This window comes from Camelus ferus, chromosome 15 (genome assembly GCF_009834535.1).
Source record: "Camelus ferus isolate YT-003-E chromosome 15, BCGSAC_Cfer_1.0, whole genome shotgun sequence".
NCBI lineage: Eukaryota > Metazoa > Chordata > Mammalia > Artiodactyla > Camelidae > Camelus > Camelus ferus.
In genome coordinates, this window is record NC_045710.1 from 53,336,462 (window position 1) to 53,359,922 (window position 23,461).

Below are 23,461 nucleotides of genomic sequence, written 5' to 3' on the forward strand. Positions count from 1 at the left end.
AGGCTGCTGGGATCCAAGATTAGCAGTATGAGCACTAGTCCTAGAGGACCTTGGGCAAATCATATATCCTCTCTGGGCCTCAGTTTCCTCCCCTTAAAACAAGAACATGGGACCAGATGAGTGTTTGGAGTCCCCTCCATCCTCGTGTGCTCTTATTCTAGGACACAGCTGCAACCCTGATGAGAGGTTTTATTGCTAAAAAGTCAGTGAGGGTTTATTAAGTCCTCAAACACCAGCTTCTTACACCATTCAGCAACTGCTGTGAAAGACCCTGGGTGGGGAGGCTGGAGCCAGGTGGGATGTGACACATCTCAGATGGCTCTCAGACCACCTGCTGTTGGCCCCTTTTGTTAAAACCCTAGCCCACAAGCCCTGGGGCCTGGCTCTTGCCTCTTCCCATAGCACGAGACGTTATGGGAGCCTGGGGAAGGCCAGTGATGTGGCTTCCCTTAGCTTAGTTAAAGCCCACATTCTTTTCCTCTACCTGACTCCACCTGTCCTCAAATGCTACCCATAAATCCCCAACAGCAGGATTCCTGGATTTCCCCTTCCCAGCCCAGAGTTGTTTATGGTTGGAATGTGGGACCAGCTCTTCTACCAGAAGGTCCAGGGCGGTTGCAGCAGCTCAAAGGTGGGGATGCTGGTGACATTGACTGGGATGGAAATGATGGCCCATGGCAGCCCATGCTGTTCCAAGGAGCGGCGGATCATGTAGCTGGGAGGACATGAAGAGAGGTGGCGATGGTCACTTTCTTGGCACCCCATCATGCCCCACTGTCCCCATCACTCTGGGAATTCCAGAGCCTGAGGACATTTTTGGCCCTCCAACCAGGGCGCCCCAAAATAAGGCTTGTGAGAAAGGACTGGTGATTGCCCTTGACCTCCCCAAGTCATGGCACCCAGCCTGGTTCTGATACTGCCAGAGACAAGGAGCCCTCACCCATCTCGGCCGAGCAGGAAGAGGGCGGGGATGTCAGCTGTGCGCTGGGTACTGTCCTGGATCATCTCCACGTAGAAGCTGTCATTGTCAACTGCGTTGTCAGAGATGATCACCGCCCGCCCGCCGTGCTCCTGCACCACCCGGGTCTTGGAGAGGAAGGAGCAGCCCCTGGAAGAGGTGATGAGACCAAAGGAAAGGTAGGGTTCTAGCTCTCCCTCCCCAGACCACCACCCTGGGGGGATGAAAGAAGGACCATGGAGGATTTTTTAATAAAGGCTCACAAGTAAATGACCAAAGGCTTGGATAATCTTAAGACATTTTCTTTAAAACCCTTTAAAAATTATTTAAAAACAACAATTTCAAAGCACCACCACCAACACTGATCTACCCTATGCCTGCCCTCCCCTGTGCCCAGGGCCTGTCTAGTCCTTACCCCCTCTCCACCAGAGCGATCTGGTCCTGGATGAAGAAACCGTTGCTGAGTTCCCCGCAGGCCTCTGAAGGTTCAGCAGGGACAAGGTGAATCTGCTCATACCTTGTGTGCTGAAAGGCATTTAAACAGGTGAGGGTGTGAGGAGACATGCCTGCCTTACGATGGGGCTGACCATCCCATCTTAACAGCTCCTCACAAAATGTGAAGGAAATACAGAGCAATTTCTGTGTGCTGGACACTTGAGCATTTTTCCTTAATTCTCACCAAGGTGTCCTGCCCCACCCTGCCTTGCCCTGAGTTAGGTAGGGAAGTTGGTATGGACCTAGAGAGGGGATGTAATTAGCCTTAAGTCACACAGTTCAGTGGTGGAGCTAGCAGAACCTTGGCTTTTCACAACTTCACGTCCCTAAGAAGACAGCTTTTCCCTCTGTGGCACCCAGGTCTGTATTATACCAAGAGGAAGAGTTGGAAGCCCTTCCTGGTTCTGTAGCCCCTGGAAAACAGAACTGGGTTCTGCTCCCTTCTCTGTCCCAGCACTCAGGTGTTGGTTAAAGGGATGATGAAGGTCACCTCAACTTAGTTGGGGGAATGTGGAGACAGGATCAGAGATGAGAGGGCCTCCTGAACTTACAAAGATACCACCAAAGTCCTTGGCAGGTGTGGCTGTGAAGATGTATCGAATGTCCCCAGGACTCAGCACTTGAAAGTACAAATAATCATGGATGCGTAAGCCTGAAAGGTAAAAATGTACAGGTGAGAATCCTCCAGGGAAAGGGCTGCTTCAGGTTCAGATCATGGACCCTGTGCCTTCAACTGGGCTGGCTATTGTCTGGGCCCAGGACCCAGCTTCAGTCGGTTGGGTCCTCCAGGTCGGTGGCCTCTGCCCTGGGGAGGACAGAGTTGATGCAGACAGAGTTAGTAACCCCAGAGATTTCCAGCTGCTGCTGCTTGCACAGATAAGCCAGGAAGACTGAGAGCTCTAGTGTTAGCTCTAGTGTTCTTTCCAAGGGTTAATCCATCTTCGCTCTGAAGCGGACTTGGGAGTTGCAAGGTGGAGATGTGGTAGCCTGTGCACAAAACAACTCTCACCAAAACTTAAAAGTTGACTCTGGTTCCACTTCCATCCCCCTAGTCCAGCCACTATCATTTCTTCTTGTGACTTGTCCAGCTTCTTAACTGGTCTCTCTTAGCCTCCATTCTTGCTAAGATTCACTTCCCAAACCACTGCCAGGGATCTTCTTAAAAGATCTTAAAGCAAATATAATCATGTCACTATTCCCACAGCTTCAATACCCTTCAACAATTTCCCTTTGCACTTAAAATCTAAACTTAACTCTGGTCTTCAAGGCCCTACATGATGTGGCCCTTAGCTACTAATCCAACCTCGTCTCTTCCTATATTCAAGCAAAATGGGCCTCCTATCAGTTTCTTCACATCTCCAAGTCTTCTTGCAAGTTCCCTCTATCTGGGGGTGCTTCCTAACCTCACTCTACCTCTTTATATGGCTCACTTCTATGCATCCATCAGGCCATAGCTTAAATGTCACTTTCTCAGAGTAACCTGCCCTGTGACTGCCCTTCCCTTAAGCCTCTTCAAAATGTACTTTTTCTCCAATGACACTTGTAACATAATTTGTAATTATACAGTGTTCATAAATTTATTGTTTGTCTGCTGCTGTAGGATAAGGACCATAAGTTTATCATTTCATTCACTGCTGTATCCACATTATCTAACATAGTGGCTAGGCTATAGTGAGTGCTCAGAAAGGTTGTTGAATTGAATGAACAACTAAACTATTTCCAGCTCCACTGCATTGAGAAAGGGAATTCCTGGAACAACCAGATTTTTACAGCGTGTGGGTCTCTTCAGCACCAAACTTTTCATGTTTTACCTGAACTTGAGTCCCTGGTTTCCTTAGCCCAGAGAGACTGAGGAATGTGAAAGGGTGGAAGCTGCTGCCACAGGTCCATTAGTCAGTCAACAAACTATCGAGCCGCTACCAGGTGTGCCAGGGTTGGGTCTGACTGTGGCTTTACCTGTCCTTGTGTACTGTCCAAAACATAGCCACCAGGCAGAGCTCCACTGACTTGGCACTGGGCTACAAATACAGCCTTAAATCCTAGGAGTGGAGACTTCCCATCAGATACAGAAACACTCCCAGGAAGCCTTCCTGGATTAGCACTAAACTTGCCCTCCTCCGCACACACATCTTTGCCTGACCTTTACATTTTCTGATCTGTGTAAATTGTAAGTATGTATATGTGCTCACACATGTATATGGGTGTATGTTTATTTTTTCATGTAGATGCAAACAGGTTGGGTGTGTACGTATGTGATTGTGCATGTGAGCCTTCGTGTAGCAATGTGGGGTCCAGTATATGCAAGTGAGTGCTAACATATCTCCAGCTTGTATTCTCTCTAGTTGTTCGCTATTCCTCGCCCCCTCAACCTTCTAAGTTGGCGCTAGTGGGGGCAGGGGGAAATCTTGCTTCGACGTGGGAAGCTGAGGACTCACAGCCCAGCCTCAGTCCGCGCCGAGCTCATGTTGGTGGGGGACCCGTACCCATCCACTCCAGGCGCCCATCTCTAGACCTGCTCTCCCTGGAACTCGCGGGGTCCCCAAGGTGACCCGTGGCCCCCGGCCCCAGACGCGCTCAAGGTGGACGGCCAGCCCCTCCCCGCAGCGCAACCCCGCCCGCTGCCGCTCACCGTGGGCCGCGACGCAAGCGGGGAGCCAAAGAACGAGACAACACCAGCCCGCGGCGCCAGGGACCATCTCCAGGGCCCGGCCCGGCGCCGCACTTCCTCCAGCAGCCCAGCCGCTCGTAGCTCGCCGGACTTTGGCCTGACAGCTGCTCTGGCCTCCCGCCCCCAGACCCGCTCTTGCTGCTGGTTGGTGGACTGGAACGAGGCCCATGGCTGATTGGCTCTAATACCTGCTCGTGTAGCCACATTTTCCGCCCCTGCGCCTTAGCCCACTTTCTATTGGTCGAGAGAAGTGGGGCCGAGGATTGATTGGCCTAAACTCTTAACTGCAACTGCCGGCCCCCGCCCCAGCATCTCTCAGTATGGATTCGATTCTGCAAGACCTAGCTGGCTAGTGGGCGGGCGAGGGAGGCGGGGAGAACTGGAGGTGGGAGACCCGCAGGACTCGCTTCAGCCGCGGAAAATCTTAACCAGTCAGCTCTTGCGGTCTCGGGATCCTCCCCGCGGCAGCCTCGCAGGACGACGATTTACCTTCTCCCAGCTGTGCTCCCCTCCTTCCCATTCCCTCCTTGAGAAGGCTTTAATCTAGCGCCAGGCGGTCCCCGGCAGCTCCTGCTCTGCTCCTCCTCTGCTCAGTTCCACCAGCGCTTGCGCGCTAACGGTCCGTAGGCTCTGATGTACCCGACCCTCGAGGAAGCTCTGGCCACTGTCGAGCCAGAAAACGGGCATTGGGGCCAGGTGCCCACGGCTGTTTCTCTACCATTTACTGTGTAACTGACTTGGACACCTTTCCTAATCTCTCAGCCTCAGTTCCCTTATCTATAAAGTGGGCATGATAACAGTACCAATGCGACAGGATTGTGAGGATTAAATGAGATCACTCACGTAAATTCTTAAGCAAAAGCGTGTCAGCGTTCAAAAAAATTTGAGTTTATTGCATTTCCTTGGTCTGGCATCAGGGAGTAGAAGGGGAATGGAATTAGTTAGTGGATGACGCGGGCCGAGCAAGGATTCTGTACGTTCCAAGAGAATGGCACCATCGAAAACAGGCGACTCTTCCACAACTACCACATCTCTTCTAGGGCGCCCCCGGAGGCCCAGCCTCTGGCCCTTCTAGTCACGCCGACTCTGTGGTAGCAAACCATAGAGTGGCGGAAGTGGCCCGTCCCCTTCCTCTCCCGGTCCAACGGCTTGACGAAGCTTCTGGGGACTTCTCTGGCGCGGAGCATTGTGGGGTTGCTGGGCGGCCCGGGCGCAGAGAAGAGGAGTAGCGGGCCGCTGAATAAGCTTACAAAATGATGGTGAGTGGCGTTTCGTGTATCCGTCTCCATCCGCTGCCATCTGGTCCGCAGTTGGCGCCGGCCGGCCGGGGCCGGTCCCGTGGGACCTTTCCCTGCCTACCGACTCGGTCCTTGCCTCGACCCCCTGTCTACGGGCGACTCCGGCCCGCCGCGGCCTGGCTTGGGCCTGGGCACGGAGCAGGGACCCTTTGTGAGGGGCTCTAGGGGAGGCTTTGGTCCGGCTGGCTGGGGACTACAAGTCCCAGGGTGCTTCGGGGCCGCGAACCCGTGTCGTGAGCCCAGTTTTTGGAGCCCCCCAAAATAATGACCTGGGTTAAACGACTGCGGATTGAGCGTGCATACCTGGTCGACGGTCAGACGTGGAAGCTCTGGAAAATGGGGGTGTAAAGCCGGGTGCTTCCCAGAACCGGTAGAGGTAGCATGGGGACCTCACGTTGGGCCGAGCCCAAGGTCTCATCTCTGGTCGCTAACTGCTCCCCTGCCCGCCGGCGGGATGTTCATGAATAAAGCCAGATCCTTCCGCCCGTACTTAAATCCATTCATTTACAGGTTCATTCCTTAAGTAAACGCATGTTTAGTGCCTGCTGAATGTACCAGGCCCGGCTGGTTTTACGGAGGTGTAACTTCTTAGCCAGGAGAATGGGTCAGATAGTTGGGGACACTGCATCAGAGGTGGGAAGACCCGGCCTCCGACTCCGACCGTGTCTGCCCCTCCAGATGTGACGTTAGCTGGCTTTTCTAGTTGACCAGCTAACTCTGGTTCTCCTTTTGTTAAATTAGGGAGTTGGTGAATACTGGAGTTCCTCTGTAGCCCTCTCCCACCCAGCCCGCCCCACCCTCTTCCAGGGCATCCCTTTCTCCGTCTCAGAGCTGCAGATGCCTTCCGTCGGCCCCAGATCTCTGTGGTGTCTCCGGAGTTGCTGTTGAACACGGCCAGCTTCTGAGTGTTAGAGGCAAAACCCTGACTAAGACATTGCTCCCTGTGCACTTGGCAGATCATTCATTCATTTTAGCCTGTCAGGCCAACTCAGTTCTCTATGTTCCTGCTTCCTCAGCTTCTCCCTGTCCTAGGAGATGTCAAACTGACACCTATGAGGTGTTCATTCTGCTACCAAATGCCTTGTGAACCCCATTTGTACCCAAGATAGAAGGAACCGGGCATTAAGCTGTACACTCTCTCCCATTCGTACCTCCAGTACTGCGTTTTTCAGGCCATCTTCAACATTGCCTGTTCCTCAAGTTGTCTTCAACTTCTGTGCAGAGGCGGCAAAGTAGAGCAGTCCAGAGTAGGCTCTGGAGCCGCACTGAATGCCTAGGTTTATAACTAGCTCTGCCACGTACTAGGTGTGTGACTGCGAGCATGTTATTGCATTTCTGGCCCTCAGTCTGTTAGAAGGTATTAAATGAATGAATACATAAGAAGTGCCCAGCGTGTTGTAAACACTCAGCATGTTAGCTAGTTGGCTTGCTTCTTTTCCTCCCTGTAATCCATCTTCCTGGCAAGACTACCATAAGAGTTTTGGTTGGCCTCTAAAGAACTGGGGATCAGAACCAAGAGTCTTCTGACTGATGATAAAACCCTTCACCAAGAGGCTCCAGACCACCACCTTGGGTTTTTCCTGAACTGATCCCTGATCTGTTTCCCTGCTATATTGGCTGTTTATATCTCTCCTTTTGGAACGTGAGACTTCAGTCACCAAGAATTCTCCTTGCTGTCATCGAATTGGTACATAGTATTTTAGAAGCCTTCTGTGATTGGAAGAGAGGTAAAAGGGTACCCCAGAAACCTTAGTCCTGTGACTTTGGTACAGCTGTACAGAAGACATGTCCTTGCTTCTCTGGTGTTGAGCACTAAGGATTAGGCCATATATGCCTTGGCACATGAACACTTGTTGGTTTATAGAACATCTAGCGTAATAATGCTTAATAAAAGTTTTTAAGGAGGGTGAATAAGATCATTAAGCTGAAATTACCAAGTTTTCTGTGATACCCTTGGCAGATTATAGGATTCTGCTGTCATTTCCTTTCACTTGAGTAAAAATGTGGTTGGAAAGTAACTTAGGGTTAGAAGCTGGACTTCTCGTGGTAGTGCCTGCCCCTGGGGAACTGTTAGTAGAGGACCCATCCCTAATTGACCTGAGTTGGCTCAGTCCGGCCCTGCTACCTTTATCTCCCCATAGGATATCTGTACCCAGCCTACAATTTCTGTAGGGCCTATAAAGCATAGGGAACTTGGGGACAGTGTGGTCAGCTACTTCCAAGCCCTTCTTGCTTTGTACTTAAGAATTCTCATGAATTTAGTGTCACCATACTGCAATGCTTTTCCAAAAATAAGAAGCGAGTGCCACCTTATTTCATGGCTCGTATCAAGGACTTTTGAGTGTAGTTGACCTTTGAACCATTTGGGGATTAGGTGCCCCAACTCTCCACTTAGTCAAAAATTTGCTTGCAATTTAGTCAACCCTCCATACCCAGGGTTCTTCTGTATCTGCGGATTCAACCAGCCTTGGATAGTGTAGTACTGTCGTATTTACTGCTGAAAAAAATCCAGATACATGTGGACCCACACAGTTCAAACCTGTGTTGTTCAAGAGTTAACTGATATGTAATGGTTGGATTTTCAGCACCAAATGCTTCTGTATGTTGCTTCATACATGACCAAATCTAGGAACTCTGCCCATTGAGAAGCTCATATTTTTCGATGGATAGCAATACAAACATTATGCTCAAGGGGAAGCAGAGAGAGTTATGGGGTCCCCTCTTAAACGCCCATGGTAACTACTGTTGAGAAAAGTTGGAAGAATAGAGGTTCTGAGGAATTGTTGGCCTGGCCATATGAAAGTGGTTTTGTAAAAAGTAGCAGTGTGTCTCCTGTAGATGGGGATACAATTTGGAGGTGGAAGTGAGAAAAAGTTTACAGAAACATTGGATAAGTTAGCCTCAAGAGAGTTGAAACAATCTGTTGGAGGCAATAGAAGGGGAAGTTGGTTTTTGATTTAAAGTGTAAGACTCTTGCAGATGCTAACTACTATATATAAAATAGGTAAACAACAAGTGTATACTGTATAGCACAGGGAACTATATTCAGTATCTTGTAGTAACTTTTGTTTAAAAAGAATATGAAAACAAATAGATGTATGTTCCTGTATGACTGAAGTATTATGCTGTACATGAGAAATTGACACAACATTGTAAACTGACTACTTCAATAAAAATATATTTTTAAAAATAATAAAGTGTAAGACTCCATCTGAGGAAGGAGTAGACCAGAGGCTGGCCTGAGGAGTGACTTAGCAGGACTGGGAGAAAGTGGGGCATTTTTGGAGGACAGGTCTTTCCTTAGAAAAGTTGCTAGTTGTTTAGTTTTTTTTTTTTTCCAAATGTAAATCAGACTATGCAGTTCCTCTGCTAAAAGCCTTTCCAGGGCTTCCCTTTGTAGGATTAAAATCCAAACTCCTTACTGCAGTCTACAGGTGAGTAGTGATCTGATTCCTGCCTGCTTCTTCAGCCTTATCCAGTCTTCTGCTTACATACTACCCTCTAGCTACACTGGCCAAAGGAGTAAAACTTTTTTAAGGAATTGCCCAGTTAATATGGAGTCAGTCTCATGGGTTGCTAGACTTCCTGATGTGTGAATTCCTGGCTCCTTTTGTTTGACTGAGACAGCTCTGTGCTTTCCTATGTGCCTTCCCTGCTGAGACACCTGAAGTACCCCCTAGGAGTGGACATGGGCAGTGACTTGCAAACTTTATATTGCAGTCCACAGTAAGAAATAAATTTCAGATCATAGCCTAATAGCACACACATAACTGACATAACAAAAATTTTGAAACAGTATTTACCTTTACTGTAGTCTGTTTCACACCAGTAAAATTAGTGACAAATACTGGGAAGACTGAGTCTGGTCCATGAGCTCATCTCTGAAGGCACAGGCTTGGATGCAGAAGGAAAGCAGCCTTGTTTGCTAACCTGAGGAATTAGTGTCTGTGCTAATGGTCACTGGAGTAAAGGTACCTATGCAGGCCCTTCAGAATAAGCAGATGTCCTTGTCTTCCCATAATTGCTAAAGCAGTTCTGCAGATTAAGCATCTACAAGGATAGTAACTGTTCTGGAGGCCAATGCAAAATGGGAAAACTTGTTCTGGGTATCTGATTGGAGATTAGTCACAGGGAGGCTTTATGGAACCAGCATGAGAGATGGTAACATTGCTATACGAATCAGATTTGTTGTCATTTTGTGAGGCAGGACAAAGGTGCTCTTTGTTTCTCTGCCTAGCCACTTTCCTGCACTCCGGCTAAACATCACTGGTAAAGCTGTCTGCCTGGGCATCTCCAGGACAACATCTGAAGCTGTTGGCACCTCATGTTTCGTATCATTGCCCTAGGATTAAGCTCTTATGCAGATAAATGGATGTTTGCTGGAGGGTGAACACTGAGCATGGCCTGCTTCTTCCTGTGCCGTGACCTAATTCCTCAACACGGGATTAGGGTCAGAAGTTGAAAGGGCTACGCTTTTTCAGCTGGGCGCTGGAGAATGCATTTATTTGATTTGTTCTTTTTGACTAAATTGGTGCTTCTCAAACAATTCTCTAGCACACCTGCAAGGTATGTTGTGGTCTTGGCAGTGTCTCTGGAGGTAGAGGCTGTTTAAGGAATGGATGTGGTGGTTGGACAGCAGGGTAACGTGGTTTAAAAAGGTCTCCAGATATTTCTGTTACTGGAGAGACAGGAACATGTTCCCTCTCCCTCCTTGAATCTTACGTAATGAATGATTATTAAAAGTAGTAAATTGTTCTTTTGTCTAGCCCACACCGGTTATCCTGTTGAAAGAGGGGACTGATAGCTCTCAAGGCATCCCCCAGCTTGTAAGTAACATCAGTGCCTGCCAGGTGATTGCCGAGGCTGTAAGAACCACTCTGGGTCCCCGTGGCATGGACAAGCTCATTGTGGATGGCCGAGGTAAGTCTGCAGAGTGCAGAAGAGGAGACTCCTCTGAGTGTTGGGGCTAGCAGAGATTGGCATCAGAAATCCCACTGCTTTTAAGATCTCTGAAGGATTTCTCACCATGAAGTGGTTCCATTTCATCATTGTCCTGAATGTTGAGCCCTGGGAATGTATGGGAAAAGCTGGGCTTACAAGTCTGTTGCCTTGTAAAGAGATTTGGCCTAGAAACACAAAATAGAATCTTCTGGAATTGCCTGTGATCACTCCCATTGTATCATGTTGTGGAGACAAAGAAAAAACTTCCCCCTTATGTTTTAGTGTGTTAACTTAGAAATGAGATACTAGGGTATCAACTGTTAAAAATATCTAAATGGTTATTCATTCTTTTTTCTTTTCTTTTTCTTTTTTTTTTTTTTCCATGGAGTACTGGGTATTGAACCCAGGACCTTGTGTATGCTAAGCATGTGCTCTACCACTGAGCTATATCCACCCCCTCATTCTTATTTTTTAAAATGTTTTGTACATCCAGTAGACATGTGCTGTTTACTGTTCAGAGAAAATCAGGAGTTCATGGTCTTTAGAAATGTGTGATTTTAGGTGACCCTTTGTGCACAGAGCTAACTGTAAAAAGATCAGTTCATCCCCACCACGAGCGCCTCGGCCCTATCCCCACAAAATGTGTGTGGGATCCAGGTCCAGCCAGAAGACAGAACTTAAGAAAAGGTCTTTACATTTTTACTTTGTGTTTGTCCCTTTTAAGGCAAAGCAACAATTTCTAATGATGGAGCCACAATTTTGAAACTCCTTGATGTTGTCCATCCTGCAGCAAAGACTTTAGTGGACATTGCCAAATCCCAAGATGCTGAGGTAGGAAAATCAAGCCTCTGTTTCAGTGGAGATTGAAACACATGCATGCTTGCTCTTTGGCTCTTTAAAACATTTTGATTGTATATCCAAAATTATTTCGCAAGTAATACGTGTTTGTAAAAAATATTTAGATGGAATTAATAGTCCTTTAAAATTCTCACTGTTCCACTGTATGTAGCTGAGTTCTTAGAACCAGGCCTGTGTGCTGTCATTCATACGAGTTGCTAGGTAAACAATTTGACCTCTCATCTATCTGTTGGTCGCCTTATATTATGAGGCTGGAGACTGCTTCCAGTTTACCTTTTTCTTTTAAAAAAAATATTTATGGTGGTAAAATATACATAGCATAAGATTTAGCATTTTAACATGTGCAAGTCAGTGACATTAACCTGTCTGCATTTTTAAAAACCATTTCTAACACTGGAGTCTTGATAATAAATGTTAAGAGAGATAGGTTTGCATTTCAGAGTATTACAGGTATGTCCTATAGTTATATTAAAAGGTCTGTTAAGACACAGTTTGTCCTATATATAAAACAGTATGGTTTATATAAAATTAAAGTGACAAGAGTCTAGATTTGATCTGTTAATATTTTCAACAAGGGAATACCTTTCTGTCCAGGAAATTGGCAGCTTAAACCCTTCACCACAGTACCTTTTTTTTCTCCCTGAAATCCCTTACATTACACAGTGGACATAAGGGAGGTAAAGAAAATTTCTTCCAAAAAAAAAAGAGAGAGATAAACTAAAACAAAAAAGAAACCAAAATAAATTCTTCCAAATCAGAGGTTAGCCAGTTTTCTTAAAAGCCTTCATTCTTCTCCCTCATTAAAAATAGGATTTAGATCCCATCATAGAAAATTGCTGTGTGAGAAAGATTAGCAGACTAGTAATCTGCTTATTCCAAATAGTGTTTAAAATACGAAGCACTTAGAGGTCTGTTTTGTAAACTTCTGTAGTAGTTTGTTCTCCTTAGAGAATGTTCGTCTCGTACCTCTTGCTACCATGGTTATTTGTGACGGGTAAGCATTGTATTAGAAGCATGACGGAAACTGTCTTATTGATCATAGTACCTTGAACATAGTAAGTTCTCGTTTGCATATATGATTTCGTATTCTGGGGAAGTTTGTCCAAGTCAGCCCTTTTTGGAGGATGGGCCTGGCTGGGGAGTTAATTTTGTGGCCCAGGTAATGAGATGGATACCTAACTACCAACACTTCTACTTGTTGTAAAAAGCAGTGCTTCCCGGAAAAGGCTTGACATTCATTTAAACGGCTCCCAGTTGGAATGGGTAGAATGCCTAAAAATGGAGTTTCAGGGCTTTATTCCTGAACATGAGAATACGTGAATTTCCTTTCATCTTCTTCCAGGTCGGTGATGGCACCACCTCAGTGACCCTGCTGGCTGCAGAGTTTCTGAAGCAGGTGAAATCCTACGTGGAGGAAGGTTTGCACCCACAGATCATCATCCGAGCTTTCCGCACTGCCACTCAGTTGGTATGGGAACCCTGGTGAACTTGAGCACCTTGTGCCTGGACACCTTCATGTTTCTCTTAGGATTTACTGGGGTGTGGAGGGACTGGGAACAGGGTTCCTTGAGCATTTTCTGAATTCTCCCTGGGAATCGCTGTCTTATTAATAGCTCTGTGATAGCCGTTCAGTAGCTGTTTGACTAGATACGTTACTTCATCTCTTCAAGCCTCAGGTTTCCTGACAGACATCATGTAGACATACCATAGGCTCTTGGTAAATGAAAGCTACTTTTGTTTTTATCCAGTACCTCGTGGCTCATCTTGAGACCTTGCTTTTATTGACCTTGACCTTCATTCTGTGGCCTGGGGCAAGTCAGTTCCTCTAGACCTTACTTTTTCTTTTTACTGTCCAGTTTTGGAGTGGTGACATTAAATGAAATCATATATGAGAAGTATATAGGAAAGGATATCTTTTGAAAAGATATATTTAACGTATAAATATATATATCATATATTATACAACATAGCAAATATACAAAGTACTAAAAGTTGTCATAGTTGCTTTCCATAAGCCAGAAGGCTTAGGCTAATCTAGTGTCATAGTGTTTCTACTCATTTGTTTCAGTGTGTTACCTGCAGATCCAGAGCTGAATCTTGGAGGTTCCCTGATGATTCTTAAGAACTATACTTACTCTACATTTCTAACTTTGAGGGTTTTCTGAACTATACAAATCTGTATTTTTCTAGGCAGCTACAAGATTTGGAAATGGTTTTTTGGTTATAGAGTAGAAATGCTTAAGATTTGGGAATAAACAGATTGGGGACTAGGAAGAGAATTTGGGATCCACTTCTTCAGTTTGTCTTTAGCATGAGAGACTCACTTAGCTTCTTTTCTTGCAGGCAGTTAACAAGATAAAAGAGATCGCCGTGACTGTGAAGAGGGACGATAAAGTGTAAGTTTGCGGTTGGCTTTGTCAGAACCTTGACTTCCTGTGGCCAGATTGGATGCATCATTATGCTGGGATCCCTATATGGGCCTGGGGCTGTTTGGCTTTTGCTAAACCCTTTGTCCCCCAGCCCGTGCAGTACAAGAGAGGCTGTAGACTGTAGTTTAAAAGCTGTCACTTGTGAAGTCTTTGACTGTAGTCGCCATCTGTCACTGATAACCTGCCCTAAAGATACAGAAGATGAAGTTGTTGAGGGCTGAGTTTAGAGTATAGAACAGAAGCCATCTTCACATTGCAACAGAATCAGATAAGAGGGGCTTTCAGGACCTGATGCAGTCCCACCCTTGTGTCCTAGGGAGCAGAGGAAGCTGCTAGAGAAATGTGCCATGACTGCTCTGAGCTCCAAGCTGATCTCCCAGCAGAAAGCCTTCTTCGCTAAGATGGTGGTGGACGCGGTAATAATGCTCGATGATTTGCTGCAGCTTAAAATGATTGGAATCAAGAAGGTGCAAGGTGGCGCCCTAGAGGTAAGCCTGCTATGGCCTCCCTGGGAGGTTCTTGCTTTCACACTGCCCCTTCAGACAGCTTGGCATCGCAGGAGAGCACACATTACAGGTGTAGAGAGAATGCACTTTGGACTGGGAGGCAGGCTGGAGCTGTTCCCCATACTGCTGCCTACTGTGGGTACATTTGTCACCTCTGTGGACCTATATTTACTTGTCAGCAAAATGGAAGATTGAACCGGCTGATTTTCAGAATCTTGGTGTTAATGTGGGAGGGTATAGAGCTAGCTCTGATAAATAATCTAAAACTCTCTCAATTAATAAATATGAGAAGTATTTTCCAGTCCATTCTTCTCCAAGTGATATGGCCAAACTTTCCCTTCTTTCTTTTGGCCATTTATTTTGAATAGATGATACATAATTCAAAAGGTATAGAAGGTCCTAAAGGAAAAAATAAATGTCCCCTACACCACTCCTGCCCCAGATACAACCACTGTTAACTCTGTGTGTGTGTGTCCTTCCAGAAGTACTCTGTGCATCTATAAGTACAAATATAAATACTTTTTTTAAACACAAATGCTCACTTATAATACATATTGTTCTGCAACTTGCTTTTGTCTATTTAACAACCTATTTTAGAATTTGATCCACATCAGCATGTGTAGCTCTAAACTCAGTGCTGCCCAATAGAACTTTCTGTTGGGATGGGACTGTTACATATCTGTGCTGCCCAGTATGATAGCTGGTAGCCAGGTGTGGCTACTGAGTACTTGAAATGCTTTTAGTGGAACTGAGGAACTGAATTTTAAGTTTAATTTTCGCTTATTTAAATTTAAAAAGCAACATGTGGCTAGTGTATTGCACAGCATATTTTCTAACACAGAAGTATCTGTCTGGAAACAGTCTTTGATGTTGGTGTCTCTGTGCTACTTCGGACTTTTTCCAATCCTTGGCCTCCCCTACTTTTTCCTTTACTCTTCCTTGGTGACCTCAGCCTGAAGTGATTTGGAAAGGGCAAGACCTGCTTGAATTGGAGTATTATATGCTGGCACTTTGCTTTTTGTTCTTTGACTTTTTCTCCTCCAAATTGCATTTCCATTCTGTCCATCTCCCTCCTCTTCCTCCTGTCATGGTGCATGTCCATGGGCTAAGGTCTTCTTTACGTAATAAAGCTGTGAGGAATCTGGAGGTCATCTGAGTCGTTCCCCTGTCTTCAGGCCCCAGTTTCATTCATGTTTCAGCCCATTCTCTCCATCATGGCTTGCCAACTTTGTCTTTACGCAATGCTTTTGTAGTAATATTCCATCTTCTCCTGTGCCTTCCTACTTCCATAAACCCTTGAGATTAGATTAGCATTCACTAAACTAGGGATCAGAACTAATAATCTCACTGCTGAGAAAGCCAGGGGCTCCAGGCCACACATATTTTCTTTCAGACTGCCCCACATCCCTTAACTCTATGTAAAACCCTTAACACAGAACCTGACACATAGAATTCAGTAAATGGTGGTGGTTATTATTTAGTTATTCTCAGGATTAACTGAGAACTTCCTGATCTATATCTTCAACCTTTACCTCTCCCTCGAGCTTTCCACTCCTGTGTCTGACTGCTGCCGAACTCACTATCTTGTCCTCCAAACCTGTAATCTTTTCTGTATTCCTTGACATAGTTGGTATCATCACCATTATTCAGTCACTCAACCCAGAAATCTAGGGTCATCTGATTGATGACCATTGTCTCATTTTATCTACCAATTTATCATTTATTTCTTCAGTCTGTTCTCTTTTACTAGACCATTGTCCTAGTAGTGGTCACCCTTCCTCAACTCTCGCATCCCCTAAATCCACCCTATTTTCTGTGGCAGGGTGAAGCTCCCCAATTTACACTGTGTGTAAAACCTGTTGGGGTTCTACGTTGCCTATGGAATAAGAGCCAGGCCTTAGCAGAGCCTTTAAGATTCTCCTAAACTGGTTTCTTCTCTCTTATTTTGTATTCCAGCAACTGCAAATGGCTTTTCATCCTCTGATAACACCACACTGCTTCTGCCTCCTAGGAACATCTTCTTCTTCCTCTTTCCTATGTGACTAATTTCTATTTATCCATCTTGATTCAGTTCACACATCACCCCCTCTAGGAGACTGTAGATTTGAATGATGCATGAATCTGTTCACTGATAGGCTACAGTAAATGGACTGGGATTGTAAATTCGCACTGGCAGAGAACATACAGGTCATTGAACTGAATATCCCCTTCTTTATGGAGTGGGAAATGACTAGGTCACTTAGTAAGAAAGAGATCTGAGGTTTGAACGTCAGTCTTTGATAAGGCTGAAGTCACTTCCAGGCACAGCATGCTTTCTGTTCTGCCCTGCTGTTCAGTCCACTCCACAGCAAGCTCGGTTATGCAGCCAGTGGTGGTAGTTCATGTTTTGAGGGATCAAGATGGGGGAGCCACAGTGATAGCACGGGAGCTGTGCAGGAAATTCCTGACCCTTCGGACTTTTTGTTCTCATCTCCTGGAAGGAGGAAGCTTCTAGGCCATCGCACGCAGGTGTGTGTGCTCACGTGCAGTAGAGGTAGGGAGGAATATTGTGTGAGCAGTAGGAGACTGGGAGGTGGGGAGTTGGGATCAAAGTGTGTCCCTTGGCACCTGCTCTGGAGGTAAGTCTTAGAGGACAGCCCTTTATGATGCTTGGCCTCTGCAAGCTAAATGATTTTCTTTATATTGACAGGACAACCAGAATATAATCTGTATTTTTTCCAGCTTTTATGGTGATAGAAAGGCTTTGTTAGAACGGTGAAGTAAATAAAAACATGGTTAACTCTTCCAGGTTCACAAAAATGGACATGCATTGGTCCAGTGCACCACTAACTTGATTTTATTTCATGCTAGTACTGAGTTGTTGAACTGTTTATTTTTTTTTAACAGGAGTCCCAGCTCGTAGCTGGTGTCGCATTCAAGAAGACTTTCTCTTATGCTGGGTTTGAAATGCAACCCAAAAAGTACTATAATCCAATGATTGCCCTTTTAAATGTTGAGCTGGAGCTGAAAGCTGAGAAAGATAATGCTGAAATCAGAGTCCACACAGTTGAGGTAGGCCCTACCAGCTGGCAGTGGCAGTGGCAGCATTCTGGGCCAAAGTCCTGGGCCTTTGTGGCCATCTTGGGCCCAGCTCTGTTTCTCGGGTACCTAATGGGCTCTTTTCTCCTCCTGTTTCCCTAAATATTGATGTCTAAATATTGAGCCCACTTCTTTACTCACTTTATGCTCTTTCTGAGTGACCTGGACATGAGGAGGTTTGGATAGGGCAAACCTGTTGAAAAATTAGCCTCTGGCCCCACCGGAGGGGCTGGCTGGGGCTCTCTGGCTATACAGTGAGCCCGGTATTTTGATTCCTCTTACTTGGGAAGATGTGAGCCTTCTAGACTGAGTCCCACACTGCAGGAAAAGGTATGCTCCCAACATTGATATTACCAAGGCTGTCTGCAGGTAGCAGTGTCACCCAGCCATAAGCAGGTATCTTTGGGAAATGTGTCTCCAATGCAAAGTAGCCTTTGTGGGAAAGGGTCTTGTCCTTGGGAACTCCACGGGTGCAACACCTCAGAGGAGGCTAGAACTTAGCCAGGCTAAACTGTCTCACACCTTGGCAAGTGCCAGCTCTGGAGTTGCTCCCAGTCCTCAGGTCATTTCCTGCTCTGTGGTTGAAAGTTTTAGGTGGTTCCTAAGTTGACTGAGGAGAGGCTATTCAGTTTAGCCTCATAAGTAAATCAGTGTATTTTATTTTGGAGGGATTTTTTTTTTTTGAGGAATATATTTTAATATGCCATATATGCTAACATCCACTTCAAAGCATCCTCATCCTTTTCTGGGTTTCTTCAGGATTATCAGGCAATTGTTGATGCTGAGTGGAACATTCTCTACGACAAGTTAGAGAGGATCCATCAATCTGGAGCCAAAGTCGTCTTGTCAAAGCTTCCCATTGGGGATGTGGCCACCCAGTACTTTGCTGACAGGGACATGTTCTGTGCTGGCCGAGTGCCGGAGGAGGATCTGAAGAGGACAATGATGGTAACCAAGTTTTCATAGGCTGCTTCATGGTTGTTGTGCCCCCGAAGGTGCACTGGAGTACACTGTTGGGTTGGCATGTCAGTCTAGGCCTGTCTTCTTAACTCCTTTTGCCATGAAACACTACAGTGCCAGTGTGTGTATGCTCAGTATACAAAAGTTAGTCTAACCAAGACAAGTCAGGAAATCTAATCCGTGAGGGAACCTAGCAGTAGTACTATGATCACTGGATAAGCTCAAGTATTTATGCTTCCAGACGTTTTCTTCCCTTTCTTCTTGAGCATCTTACCAAAGATGCTTTAGGGCTAAAGCACCGATCCTGACTTCAGTTGCTGGGCCCAAGGCACTCTAGTTTGGGGGAGAGGGTGTTGGGTGAAGCGAAGGGTCACTGACATTTCCTTTTAAGCAGGCTTATTTACCCTTCATGTGTCTTAGTTCTGTTTTGTTTTCTCCTCTTCTGGAGGGAGCCTGGAGGTCAAGGGTGAGAGTGGGTCACCCAGTGCAGAAGTCTCTGGGGTACCATGGCCGTGTAACCTGGGAATTGGCTTTAAGACTAGGTGGCAGGCAGGGGGAGAAGGGTATGTAGCTCAAGTGGTAGGGCGCATGCTTAGCATACACAAGGTCCTGGGTTCATTCTCTAGTACTTCCTCTAAAAATAAATAAATTAGTAAACTAATTACCCCCCCCCAAAAAATTAATAAAAATTAAAAAAATAAGTAGGTGGCAGGAAGCTCGCTTCTGGCCTCATGTGAGCCTTCGCTGCTAGGTGATCTTGCTGCTTGTGTTCTCAGGCTTGCGGGGGCTCCATCCAGACCAGTGTGAACGCTCTGTCAGCAGATGTGCTGGGCTGCTGCCAGGTCTTTGAAGAGACACAGATTGGAGGCGAGAGGTGAGCCGTAGGCTCGGGCCCCCTGTTTGCTTGGCTCACGAGACCTGCCTGGCTGCAGCCTTCTGCCGCCTTTGGGGTGTCGTGTGTATGGCATGTGCTACTCTCATCTGAGAGCTCATCTTTTGAGGCATAAAGAACTCAGGTAAATTGAGTGTTTCAGGAGGGGAGAGGATCCAGTTGGGTCTGAAGTCTGACTCCAAAATCTTTATGTCCCAGTGGTACAGCCCTAGACCTTCCCAAAAACGTGTCTTTAAGGGTGGGATTAGAGAGCCTTCGTGAGGAACAGAAGAGCAGCTGCTGAGTGTCTGGAGGACTTGCTGAGGTCAGAATATGGTGGTTGGCAGCAGAAAGCAGTTCACATGTATGATTTGACCCCGCGTATAGGTACAATTTCTTCACTGGCTGCCCCAAGGCCAAGACTTGCACTATCATCCTCCGTGGTGGTGCTGAGCAGTTTATGGAGGAGACAGAGCGGTCCCTGCACGATGCCATCATGATCGTCAGGAGGGCCATCAAGGTACTAGGCTGGGGGCTCCCAGCCTGCACAGCTCATTCTACCTCCCGAGCTGACAAGAACCTGGATTTGTGTGGTGATTCCTTCCCTATACAACCTGTCTTTCCAAGCGGGGCACGTATGCCCTGATTGTCTCACAGATTGTAAAGAAACAGCTTCAGTCTCAAAATAGGTCATGCTCCCTTAAAGGCTAAGACTTGTGAGCAACTGTGGAGCTGATGTAGTCAGCCATCCCAGAGATTGTGCCCATGCCCTCAAGCTGCAAGTGACCTTGAAGTTGGTCAGAAACCATAACGTTCACCAGATTAAAGTTGGGATGTGCTAGACACGGTCCATGTCTGGACCTCCTGGGGCTTGGGCTGGGGGAAGGAATAAGGAACCTCTCTCTGGGTCAGGGGGCCTATTGACTGAGTGGCCCAATTTAGCCATGGCTGGAGCTTGGACCAGGGGATGCCTTGCATTTAGAGGTGGGTCTTGTCTCTGCAGAATGATTCAGTGGTGGCAGGTGGCGGTGCCATTGAGATGGAGCTCTCCAAGTACCTGCGAGATTACTCAAGGACCATTCCAGGAAAACAGCAGCTACTGATTGGGGCTTATGCCAAGGCCTTGGAAATTATCCCACGCCAGCTGTGCGACAATGCTGGCTTTGATGCCACAAACATCCTCAACAAGCTGCGGGCTCGGCATGCCCAGGTGGGTTACTCCTCTCCTCAGGGGCCAGGGGTTTGGTGGATGGGGCTATATTCTGAGTGTGTGCTGTGCTTACTCAAGCCCTGCGTGGTCAGCCCAGGTGATGGTGCTGGAACCAAACCCAGTACCATCTGACTGCCTCCTCTGAGGTCAGAAGGAAAGCCACGGTGCCAGGGCTGGAGGTTCCAGGGTTTCTTCGGTGCTTCTACCAAGAGTGTAATCACTGCTCATGGTGCATTGACAGGAACCAGAGGAACCCTGTAGCCTGGAAGTACATGCTGACCTCGTGTACTGGGTTTCTCAGTGTGGTGGTGAAGCACTCCCAGGCCCTGCTGACAGTAGTCCAGCCATGGCTCTGCCACCTCCAAGTTGCGACCTCTCTGAGAACTTAATTTGTTCATCTGCTATTTAGCAAATCTTTGTTAAATGCTCAGTGCTGTGACAGCAGCACTCAGTGAGTGACCTTGCTTCTGACTTGGGTTAGAACTTTAAGCAGGTCACTTTACTGCTGTGTGTCTCGGTTTCCTTAATAGGAACTGATGGAGGCATTGAGATGATAAGGGATTGGAAAGTGTTCTTTTTGAGAAGCAGGGTTTGACATACACAGTCCTCAGGTAACTTGAGGACGGGGCCTCCCTAAAACACAGCAGCGGGAGAGGGCCTGGAGGGCTTCTGCGGTCGGCCTTTCCCAGGTTTGAAGGGGCAGTGGTGGGAGGAGGTGCACTTGCATCCTGTTGTGATGCCGGCAGGTTCAGAGTCTGGGGGTTCCTAACAATCCAGGTCATTGGGAGGGTGTGCAGGAAGAACCGTGAGGGCCGTTCCATATCTTCTTCTCCCTCTCTGCTCTCAGGGGGGCATGTGGTACGGGGTGGACATCAACAACGAGGACATTGCTGACAACTTTGAGGCCTTCGTGTGGGAGCCAGCCATGGTGCGGATCAATGCACTGACGGCAGCCTCGGAGGCCGCATGCCTTATCGTGTCTGTAGATGAAACGATCAAGAACCCTCGCTCAACAGTGGATGCACCCCCAGCTGCTGGCCGGGGCCGAGGTCGTGGCCGCCCTCACTGAGGGGTACCGCAGCGCTCACACGAGTTGGCCAGCAGGCTGGCTGCAGGCTGTGCTTCACTCACTCTGTCTTGGTCAAATGGTGTTACAAGGAAGGGGTAGTATTTGGCCCACTCTGTTCTCACTGGAGGTTATTTAAATAAAACTTAAGACTTAGAATTCATTTTCCACATTATTTAGGCACAAGAGTTTTACTCATGAATGTCTTGACTGCAGCTCAGGATTTTAGCTTCGCGTGTACTCACCCAACAGGTAGAAAAGAGAAAATGACCTTCCCTCCTTTGGGCTGAGTCCTCCACAGCCTCTCATTGTTGTTAAAGTGGGCTGTAGGTCCACCGCCAGGGCAGACGCTCCACCGGACTGGCCCCTGCCTGGACGTTTCACTTTGGTCGCTTTCTCAGTCCTAGAAGCTGCTGGGAGGCGTGGAGTCACTTCCTTGTCTTCTGACATCATCTTACTTAGCCCTGGCCTAGCCGGGCATTCCTCCCCGGGTTTCTCTGAGTTTGAGTAAATGCATCACATTACCTTGTCTGCCTTTTTTGCTCCCATATTCTTTTGGCTCAGTCTTTTCATCCCTCGTACTCCATATTTTGAGGTTGAGGGCTTGGAGGAATGTTTTAGAGAGGCCACATCCTCTCCAAATTCTAGTGACCTCTTAGGTTTCCATTGAGGACGTAGCTGAAGGAGCCCCACCCAGTCTTCTCCGTTCCCTGTCAGTAGTCTTGGGGGTCCCTTCCACTTTCTTCTGACCAGTAGAAGTTTGGAATGGCTAGCGCAGATAAACAAAATCAGCAGAGTCTGCCTCATTTATGCTGGTCCTGAGAGTTGGCCTGCAGCTAGCTGTAATTAATAGTTGTTGAACCCAGAAGTAAAGAATTATGTACCTTGAGCCACTGAAGCTTCTGCTGCTGAATCTGGAAAGGGATTTTTAAAAAAAACCTTTGAGTCGAACCACTCCTGGTTAGATGGACTCAAAAGCAGAATGAGGTGGTGGCAGGTCCAGACTTTGGAGTTTGGCATTCCTCCTAACTTGATGGTCCTGAACTAAGTTCTTTCAGCTGTTCTGTATGCCGATGACAGTAGCTGACTGAGTTGTGGGGGTAAGTGTTCATCTACTAGTTTGATTCTAGAGCCACACACAGTTTAAGCCTCAACACCTGTTTTTTCTGATTTTTAAATTTTTAAATAGACCTGAGTAATTGAATCAGTGGGGAAACCCCATTTTGTAAAATGGACACATTGAACCAGCCCGTGATAGACAACTTGGTCTCCATCAAGCCAAAGCCTGATTGGCTGGCCAGAGCCTCCTAGGGTGACCATGCCAGTGAGGGGATGGGTGGTGTCTGCTGTTCCTGCTGTACTTATGCTGGGTTGCCCTTGAGGATGGCTTCTTCTGGCTGAGAGTCAGAAATGACACCCCAAGTCTTTCTGTCCGCCTGCAGACACCGAAAGCTGTGGCAGGGGCAGAAGCCTTCGTGGCCTTCCTCCAGCGATGTCTGCTGTCCTGAGACAGGTCATCCTGATGCTTCACTTCACCTCACTGATGCCACTCAGTTCATCCACCTCCTTCCTCAGTGCATTCAGCCTCAGAAAGGCTTGGGGACAGACTGGCAGATGTGGCCACCTACCATTTACTTCCCTGAGGCAGATAACTGTTCCAGTTTCACCATCTTTTATTGGATACAAAGCCACAAATTCTGATGCCCACGTGAGTCTTTAAATACATACACTCGAGTACATTCGGCAGAGGGCATCTATGGGTGATGTGGAGCAAAGTGCTGGGATGGTGATGCCTGGGTGGGGCCGAAAAGTGGGGCCAGGGAAGGCCCCCTGGGGGCTGGAGGTACAGGCACCACTTCAGAAACAAAACCAAGAAATGCTCTCCACCCCTCTGCCTGATGTGCTTGGGGTGGGGGAAGACCCCGTCACAGCTCAGGCCCATTGCAGCCTGGCTGTGCAGGGAAGGCAGGGCCTGGGGGCCAGTTGGAGGTCCCTGCCAGTAGGCCTCACTAGAAGAGCCGGGCCTACTGGTGCCAGCCACGCAGCAAGCCTGCCCCTGAATACAAGACCCCTGGCAGGGCAGAGCTGAGCCTGGGGCCATGCCAGCGGTGGCAGGTGAGGCT

The 23,461-nt window shown here is 47.3% G+C and overlaps 2 protein-coding genes across 2 annotated transcripts; one reads left to right on the top strand and one right to left on the bottom strand.

Annotated features, from left to right (window-relative positions):
* Positions 1-172: 172 nt before the first annotated feature.
* PRADC1 (protease associated domain containing 1) lies at positions 173-4,291 on the bottom strand. Its single transcript, XM_014551875.2, has 5 exons — positions 4,083-4,291; positions 2,005-2,105; positions 1,374-1,483; positions 941-1,108; positions 173-715 (listed from the first exon to the last, which is right to left on the bottom strand). The coding sequence occupies exons 1-5, from the start codon at positions 4,288-4,290 to the stop codon at positions 595-597; spliced, it is 708 nt and encodes a 235-aa protein (XP_014407361.2). The 5' UTR covers position 4,291; the 3' UTR covers positions 173-594.
* A 928-nt stretch (positions 4,292-5,219) lies between these two features.
* CCT7 (chaperonin containing TCP1 subunit 7) lies at positions 5,220-21,497 on the top strand. Its single transcript, XM_006176116.3, has 12 exons — positions 5,220-5,380; positions 10,186-10,339; positions 11,085-11,191; positions 12,561-12,686; positions 13,562-13,614; positions 13,964-14,135; positions 17,040-17,204; positions 17,991-18,179; positions 18,968-19,065; positions 19,450-19,582; positions 20,066-20,272; positions 21,120-21,497. Exons 1-12 carry the CDS (start codon positions 5,375-5,377, stop codon positions 21,339-21,341), a joined length of 1,632 nt encoding a protein of 543 aa, XP_006176178.1. The 5' UTR covers positions 5,220-5,374; the 3' UTR covers positions 21,342-21,497.
* The last annotated feature ends 1,964 nt before the right edge of the window (positions 21,498-23,461 follow it).